This window comes from Haliotis cracherodii, unplaced genomic scaffold (genome assembly GCF_022045235.1).
Source record: "Haliotis cracherodii isolate W230 unplaced genomic scaffold, xgHalCrac1.p SCAF_10, whole genome shotgun sequence".
Lineage (NCBI taxonomy): Eukaryota > Metazoa > Mollusca > Gastropoda > Lepetellida > Haliotidae > Haliotis > Haliotis cracherodii.
The window spans coordinates 42273975-42283784 of record NW_027266265.1 but is presented as its reverse complement, the minus strand read 5'-3'; the positions used below and the strand labels follow the sequence as shown (position 1 = coordinate 42283784).

At 38.6% G+C, this 9810-nt stretch overlaps 1 protein-coding gene across 1 annotated transcript in view; it reads right to left on the bottom strand.

The window, feature by feature from the left end:
* Positions 1-5331: 5331 nt before the first annotated feature.
* LOC139454396 (copine-3-like) overlaps positions 5332-9810 on the bottom strand; it is a 28761-nt gene continuing 24282 nt past the window's right edge. The window contains exon 15 of the mRNA XM_071236070.1: positions 5332-7631. Within this exon, the coding sequence (XP_071092171.1) occupies positions 6882-7631 (750 nt within the window). The 3' untranslated portion in view covers positions 5332-6881. The remainder of the gene's footprint in view (positions 7632-9810) is intronic.

Here is a 9810-nt window from a genome sequence, read left to right as displayed (position 1 = left end):
CGTCATACCAAAAGGCATTAAAAGATGGCATTAAGGGTCTAAAACAAGGGCTGCTCGACTCGGAGTCAGTATACTGTGTCTGAGTGGGGTATTCATGTTAAACTTCGGCATGGTATTTCAGTGTGCTAGCACTACAAAATCAGCATTAGTCCTGACTAAGTGTGACAAGTTCTATGGATGAACAACTTCTTTATTACAATTAGTGCGACGTTTCGGTGTAGATCCTAACACCTTTATCAAGCAAGTGATGAAAGTGTTAGGATCTACACTGAAACGTCGCACTAATTGTAATAGAGAAGTTCATCCATAGAACTTGTCTTACTTCATCACATCCAACTTCTATGCCACTTAAAGAAATTAGTCCTGACTGTTTTTGAACAAAATTAATTGACCCAGATTATTCTTTAAACAAATAATTATGCTTCAGACTGTTGAAAAATATTGCCTGTCACAAAAATTACATTGTTGCAAGGTGTTTTTTCTTATTCAGGTTCATATTTTTAATAAAAATATTCTGGTTTTGCAGCTCTAGCTGAAAAAATATGTTATATCCAGACAAAATCCCAGATAGACATGATATCAGTGAGTATTCCACTTATATCACAGGTTAAGGTGGAAGGAAAGCCCAAAGTGATGCAAATCTCTGACATTTATCACTTTGGTGAAACCCATGAGCATGGGAACAGTGCTGACAAACCTTGAAACATAATCTGGGTGACGGAGATTCGAACCTACGATCATGGGTAGACATGAAAAATAATGAATCAGAATGACTCATGCATAAGTAAGTTTAATAACTAACAAGTTCAGTACATTTAACAGCAGTAGAAACAGTGCATGAAATATGTGGGACAGTGGACAAGATGGTTTAAACTACCGAACTAATGATCACTGGCATCAAACACAAAACATTTACAACAATCTCACTGGTGTTTTGATATTTAGACACTAATGAACATTTATTCTCACCAATTTGATTAATAATTAAATTAAATAAATTACAAGCATATTTTTAAACAACAATATTGTAAATTAAATGATTATTTGTGTGAGTAAAATAAGACTGACTACAGAATAAAGTGCAAATGGTTATTTGAACATGTATGTTAGACAGTAACTGTGAACATGGTAACAGTATAGTATACAATATGGACCATGCAACAGAACACATACCAACAGATATAACACATGCAAGTACAATAAACAATATATATCACAACATGATATCATTCATTTTCTCATAATATTTAAAAACACGTGAAGATTCCGGGGTAGAATAGGTCTTCAGCAACCCATACTTGCCGATCCTGTTACTCACCTTTTATGACAAGCATAGTCGCCTCTTACAGCAAGCATGGGTTGCTGAAACCCACTTCCTAGCGTGATAAAACTTGACAACACTACGCCACCTTTGATCAGATGTCACTCTATCTAAATGTACACATGACAATGAGAATCTTTTTTGTGTGTCACCGAAATATGAAAATATACCTATCAAAAGTGCAATAGCATATTGTTAGGAACATTTCAAGAGTGAGTACGGTATAATGCCGCTTTTAGCAATAATCTAGCAATTTCACAACGGGAGACACCAGAAATGGGCTTCACACATTGTACCCATGTCGGGAATTGAACCTGGGTCTTCGGAGTGACAAGCCAACGCTTTAACCACAAGGCTACCCAACTGCCACAAATATTTCAAGAAGTTTATAAATGTTTATTTAAAAAAATGTGAATGAGGTTATCAGTCCATTATACATATGGGTTGAAAACATGTCATATTGGTGAGAGATGGTAACACATGTTTATTCAATTTATAAGGATTCAATAAACATTGCATGATATACATAAATTGCAAGATTTCTAACTGAACATGGATCAGAGGAAGACATCAGCTCATTATATTTACAAGGAAACAGACAAACATACAAATTTTGACAACTATATTTTGCCCAAATGGCATTATAAACATTACAAATCATAAAGTGAAACTCATCTTTATTAGCGTTACAGTTTCATCCCTTACTGACTCACAGTTACCATGGTTGCCGAATATATCTTCCCTTTCTATTTTTAATTAATGTAAACTACACAGCGCCAGGGCTACTCTACGCTTTGAAACAATTATAATTATAAGTTACAATTTTGAGCAAAAGGATAGTTTATAACGAGTATAACTGTTTGTTACGGAGGACCTACTGAACTCCGGCCTGCCTCCAGATCACAAGGCTCATATACATATTGAGCACTGAAATTCAAGGCCTTTTGTGACAAAAGATAACATGCGTGTGGGGTGAGCGAGTATGGTTTTACGCTGCTTTTAGCAATATTCCAGCAATATCACGGCGGGGGACACCAGAAATGGGCTTCACACATTGTACCCATGTCAGGAATTGAACCCGGGTCTTCGCGGTGACGAGCAAACGCTTTAACCACTAGGCTACCCGACCGCCCCAACAACAGATAACAACCTAAGTAAAACCAATCATTTATAAAAGTTAGCATGCTGACACCTTAAATGAAGTATACACTGCCACAACTTATATGGAAGACAGGTTTCACATGGCCACATTGGTAATTTTCTGTTTACTACGAGATCTACCCAATACAGAAGGGAATTATAAGTTATTCTAATTGAAAAACTAAACATAGACCCTGTCAACGATCAGGTGACCAATATTTTTTACATTTCAACATTATGATGAAAAAGAAATGACAACAGAAGAAATGTTTGTCATCAGTAAATGACACTAAGTACAAGTTCAAGGCTTTCAAGCTATTTTGGTGATTTTTACGATTTTTTAACATAAAAAGTAAACATCAAGGAGATTCAAGCCGAATACTGTATTTCCTCGATTAAATGCCTGGTTGTATATTTCTTTCACACTCTTACTCCTCGCATTTAATCATATTACCATCTTCGGTACCAGATAATAAAGGGTAGAATTCCATGCTTAATGACTACCTGGCGTTTAATCCAGGCTCTGTGTTTACTTGAGACCCAGTGTTTATTGTCTTCAGATACCCCGTTCCCGGCGTTTTAACCGAGGCCTGGCGTTCAATTGAGGAGATACGATATTCACATTCAAGCCTTTTCAAGCTTGTGAATGCTCTGCAGGAAGCTGTACAATATGAAGCTCACCATCCATGACACTTTACCCTGTGTCCCAATTGTAGCATACACTGTGACACATTAGAAATACTGAGTGGTGTGGAGTTCAGAGCTCCATACAACTTCTTGAGCAATTGAGTTTTCACTTGAAGGATTCAATTTCAATTGATTTTTTACATTTTTCATTGGGTAACCAATATTTTTTCACTCATCTTTTCATCACTCTATTGGGTTTTTCCCAAAATTAGTAAACATTTTGAGAGTTAAAAAAAATATGAAATAATGTTTAAGATGTATATATGTACGCAAGCTAATTAAAAGTAATTCAATCTCATTGAATTCAGATCTTCGTTCTCGCTACTGCTAAACAAGGATTTGAGGACATCCCATTAGGGGTCACGTCAGAACGACCTTTCATCCGACCAATCAGAGCGTCGCTTACCAGATCATGAAAGTGACAGTCTGAATGTGTTTTCTAATCATGCAACCTTGAAAACGTTAACACAGGGTATTCTGAACGACAGTTACGGTCCGTACGACTGATTCCGTCAAAATTATCATCTATCTCTCACTTCCGTGGGAGAAACATTTAAACAGAGGATGCGTTGCACAGTACGAGGGAAGCGCTACCATACAAATGCAACCATATATTAGACCTTCATGTTTGTTTGTTCAGTTTTTTAAATTTTAATCGAGAACTGTGTCAACATATTTCTCAAGCGTAGTCTGAAATGGAAGTCGCCAGATTAAAACCAGTGCCGTAAAGCTCGAGAAAGCTGCTTTCTAATTGGCTGATGTCGACTTCTTGTTAGTCATTTCAGTGAGAGACCAAGGTTCGCGAAAGGTTGTTCTGACGTGACCCTTATGTGATGTCCTCAGATCTTTGTTTAGCAATAGCGAGAACTTAGATCTGATTTTAATAAGATTGAAAGTAATTGGGTTTTGAACAGTTTTGGGGGTATTTTACGCAAGTATGCAGCTCATCTGTATCTCCGTAGTTACAGAAAGCAACCTCAGCTGCAGTTACCTTCCCCCTCATCCCTCCATCACTCATTAGCAGCTGTTCCTATACTGTCACTATGGGGGCTAGGGATCAATCACCCAGTGTGTGCTGTCAGACAGTATACCACTCCTTAAAACACATCTGTGACGTCATGCTATTGTTTGAACGCTCCATTATTTTTCAGGAATGGAGAGTTGCTTGTCAACTGTACATTATCTTGAAGCAGCATTTGAATTTTTCAAATATTTTCAACAACAGAATATTTTGTCAAAGTGTAAAAGTAGGGATGAGTTTTAAGTAGGGGAATATCCTCGTAACTCTCCATTCCTAAAAAAAAATGGGCCTCTGCTCCATTATTTTTAAGGAATGAAGAGTTACTCGGACATTCCCCTCTACTGAATAGCCTACTGGCTACAAATCACAAAATATTTTAAAATCTATACACCAATCTCTTCCGTAATGACTTCTCTCCAATTGTGTCCTTTTCCTTTTTCAAAGGAACTTTGAATAAGGATTCTAAATCGAAAAACAAAATATTCTTTAACATCATCACAACGTAACAGCATATTTATTCAATCTAATTAAAAGTGGATCTTAGTACGCAGAGCGGTAGGGAGCACTAAGATCTGATTTTAATGAGACGATTTTTACTGATCAACAATTGATTGTCGCCATGGTGACCACAAATGTCATAATCAGCCTGGGAAGACAGACAGGGGAGAGACGAGCAAAAGTAGCTGATTAATCACGTTAATAGAATTGTTACGACAGAATAACAACCAATAATTAGGATAAACAAACACATGACAAATATATTCCTGAGAACATTTATAGTATCATAACAAAGGTGTAAAAGCAAAACTTAACAGAGTCTGATTGCATTTTACAAATCACAAGAAAACATTAAGGTCAGAACCATGACTGCCATCAGGTAACTCAGAGTGCCAAAGGTCCAGAGGCTCACCGTTTACCATGTTTATTCATAATCTAAAATAGAATCTTTGAGCACTAAATGTTGTTCTCTTGTGATGATTTGAGCAAGTTGATGTGATGACTATTAACAACTTAAGGAAAGGCTACATAAGTCCTACTGTGGTCTGATACATCAAACTACACAGGGCCCCATTCCCCAAAGCAATCTTAGCGCTACGATGATCGTAAACCTATGTTAAAGTATGGGACTTACGATCACCTTAGTGCTAAGACTGTTTTGTGGAACGAGGCCAAGGGCAATACTCAGGATATTTCTTGTTGTTTTCCATGTGTGCGACAAAATCATGATGAGGCATTGAACACACATCTTGCAATATAATCCTGCATGGTAAAATTGATGATAATTTGAATACCTGCTTGGACAACAGATGACTTGTCAACCATGATTCGGTCCATCCAGAACAAATATTGCCAGTGTAAATGTATCGAGGAAAGATTTTCCCAGTAAAACTCATCTTCCCGAGGCAAGAGAGTTAACTGACTATAAAAGTCCAGTTTCCACCCTTGCCAAACTAGGCTGGAATTATGGAGTTATATTTTGGGATGACTAACAAAATAAATAGTCCAATCAAAATCGCGTAACGAAATCAACATCCGGGTCGTAAACTGCCGTGCAGATTTCAGTCAATGGCAGAATTTGCAAATTGCAATTGTACCATCAACTTAGCGTGAACAGATATTTTGCAAATCTTTTCATGTTTTTAATCAAGGTGCTCCAGAATTTGAGGCACTTCTCGATGTAAGACCCGTTTTGTTACAATATAGGCCTAGATATTGATTACTGATCCTATCGTCTTCACTGGGCGCCACCATTTTGTTTGAAGCAAATGCAAGTGATATGAGAAGTGGAATCTGACCGGTCAATAGGAAGGACATAGAAGGGACATAACTCTTAATGGCCACTGGTGGAAACTGGACTTTTAGAGTCAGTTAAATCCCTTTCGTCAGGAAGATGAGTAAAATTGTTCCATGGTAATAATTCTTCAGGAGAAATATAGTACAAGGGAATGCTTTCACTACAGGATACTCTTTGACACATTGACAGTCACAAGGAATGGTGTGAGTGACATGCCAATCAAAGACTACCACAAATTAACATTTTAAATGTCCACGTTTTAGAAGGATACCTATTACCGGTATGTAAAGGAAATATCTATGCTCCATCTTGACAATGAACACCCTTGGAGTAGAGTGCACTGTATGTTGAATATTGTAGACACTGCCATCACCCAGCTTGATTCCACAGTCTACTGAGTACTGTAAACAGCTTTATTTCTGCGCCGTTAAAATATTGCGAATACCACACCAAAGACAATACTGCGACGAGATATTTTTGCGAGTTGCCGTGTTGAGATGGCCCCTCGATTACCAAACAATAGACAGCTTCTCTCAGAAGCTAGTTAATCTGAGTTGGCCGGAAAGTTGACCGGAAGGGATTGCAAGGGGTAACAGTGACACTAATTGGTCTGTTTACACTGGCATTTGTGATGTATTGTGTGACCATTCTGCATTCATTTGTGTTTTTAACTTATTGAGTAACTTGTGGTTTTGGTTGATGATTTTAACATTTGATGACATGTTGCAATGAATAAAGTATGTATGTATTATTTATACTTATTTTTGCGTTTTTAATTTTTGCGATTGAGTCTCGTTCGCAAAACTCGCAATAATAAAACGGTCGCAAAAAATTCCCTGTTTACAGTATTTCTGAGTCGACTAAGGGGAGAGAACTCAGAAGGTACTTCCTACAGAAATACCACTTCCTGTCCCGATCTATATTGTGGTTTGGTAACTGGTATGTTGCTGTCTTGGAGGTCCCTGGCCAGGTGGTCCTGGTGGATAGGGTGCTCCTTGGCGGGGTGGTCCTTGTTGGTAGGATTGTGCTTGAGGGGGTGGTCCTCGTGGATAGGGCTGTCCTTGCTGATAGTGTTGGTAGTTTTGTCCTTGCTGGTACTGTTGTCCTTGATAGAATTGGCCTTGCTGGTACTGATGTCCCTGTGGGTAAGGTGGTACTCCTTGTTGATAGGGTGGTCCTTGTGAAGGGTACTGTCCTTGTTGAGAAGGTGGTCCTTGTTGAGAGGGTGGGCCTTGTTGATAGGGTGGGCCTTGTGAAGGGTACTGTCCTTGTTGAGAAGGTGGTCCTTGTTGAGAGGGTGGGCCTTGTGAAGGGTACTGTCCTTTTTGAGAAGGTGGGCCTTGTTGATAGGGTGGGCCTTGTGAAGGGTACTGTCCTTGTTGAGAAGGTGGGCCTTGTTGAGGGGGTGGGCCTTGTTGAGAGGGTGGGCTTTGATTATAAGGTGACCCTTGGGGATAGGTTGCCGGCATGCTCTGATGAGGGGGCGGGGCTGATTCTCTGTGAGTAGAGGGCGGGGCTGATCCCTTGTCCGACGGTTCTGTGTTGGCAGGTATTACAACAGGTCCCTTGACAGGAGGGGAAGGTTTGATCCCCCTCATCTTGTAGTACTGTGTCACTTGCAGGGGAACCTCGGCCAGGACATGTCTGGCAAGCTCCATCTTGGAACTCTGAAAGTTGACAAAATAAATTATTGTATGGCACATAAATCTCCTCATATCACAGATTTATGAAATTGAATAAAGATAAACAAAAATTCATTGGGCATAAAAGGCAAAATACCGTAATGGTGAAAATTACATCATCGGATCACTGAAAAGCACTAATGTTGATGATAATCTTGGTGACCTTGACCTTTCACAAAAGTCAACCAAAATCAGAGATCTTCTCTTGGAGATTATGTATGCCTAAAGTACTGTCAGAAATGCAAAAAAAATACTGATTCGGGTTTCATTTAATAAATAAGAATCATAGGGCTATGAAAATAGCATATGTCAAAATAGCGCAAATCTATCTAATCTAGCCTATCCTAACTGGCACTGTGATTAGCCTAAAAACATACAATTACAGGTAAAATGATGATAAACTTAGAAAATGTTCATGTGTTGTCATGCATGTATGAAACTGCATTCAGCCTGAGGTAATTTCCTAACACCTGTCCCGAGATGAAGACCTCACAGGTGCAAATTTCACCTCAGATGGGGGTGGTCTCAAAATATTGCTGTCATTGTACTTTACAAAGGTATGTGTTTGATGGAGTGGGTAGCAATTAGGATATGTACTGTATTATATTTGCTTCGAAAGATGATGGAATTGCCTAATCACACCTTTATCAAAGCTGTCTAATGTCATTTCATGTCCTGTTTTGTTATTGAGACGAACCCTACCTTCCTTGTGTTATTTGCCATACCGTAGACTTGGGAAGTTCTGTAATACACCCTATCTAAACTTATATCCCTCTATATCTCTCTCAAGTGTAAAGAACACTATCTGTCTCAAGTGTATACCGTACCTTTACTACATGGGAGCAGTGTTGACAAAACAAATTCAGCGTCATTTTGTTATTTTTTGAGATGCACATCTAGAATTTTCTCCAATTGACTTGTGTTTTTGTGGATTAGATGTTTTATGAAGACTGCATTATTATTATTATTGTTGTTATTCTTATTGTTATTCGTATTATTATAACAATTGAGTTGCATGTGCATATTTCTATAATCTGTTTCAGAATTCCCTCATCCAGGTCTTTAACCTTACTGTTTACGCTCTATTTTTACTCCTGTAAAATTGCCGATAGGACTCCTTGTGACTGAAATACTTCAAACCACAGGTAGGTAGATCGGTAGTTACACGATATTTCAAACGCAACAGTCTGCGGAACATACTATCTTGTTTTAATGCCCCAAAAGCATTTTTCTACCATTTCCAACAGTACTTTAGTTCAGTGACTTGACTTCAAAGTCAGCCAATCAAACGCCAGGTAGATCACTCATCATACACAGGGGCAGTTAAAGTATGAAGACTCTTACTTGTACATGTGGCTGACCAAAATTGGATGTCTACCTGATTTCTCACCTCCAGTTTCAGAAAACTTCCAAGGGGGTGATTTGGATGTTTTCAAACTTAAAGTATTACATCATTGTATTTAAAAGCAGCATCCAAACATTTGGGTATTGTGTATATTGTGCATATCTCCCACAACTGTGGGGACTCATTGGTAGAACATGCTTGTCGTAAAAGTCACTTGGTTCAACAAAGCAATTGGAGCAATATGAGTCCTATTTCAACTACTATTACATGTACTACTATTAATCAACCAACAGTTCGGTCATGTTACCTTACATATACAAGTCGACCCATGAAGATCCGGGGTAGAAGGTCTTCAGCAACCCATTCTTGCCGTAAAAGGCGACTATGCTTGTTGTAAGAGGCGACTAACAGGATAGGGTGGTCAGGCTCGCTGACTTGGTTGATGCATGTCATCGTATTCCAATTGCATGGATCAATGCTCATGATGTTAATCACTGAATTGTCAGGTTCAGACTCAATTATCTACAGACCGCCATCATATAGCTTGAATATTGCTGAGTGCGTCGTTAAACAAAAAAACATTAAAAAAAACAAAAAATCTTACTATACATGATCATTGTAATGAAATAGAATTTCAAATTACCAAACAAAGAAAATAATTCAGCTAGGGTAAGAGTATATCACTTGTCTGTGAACATAATGGTCAGTCGGTGGCGAGTTCAACTCTATGCATGGTTGTAGCCACCCATCACAGTGGGGAGCCATGACAGCTAAAGTATAGAGAGCTCCTCACATGGGCTATCGCTGTGAGGAGCCTGA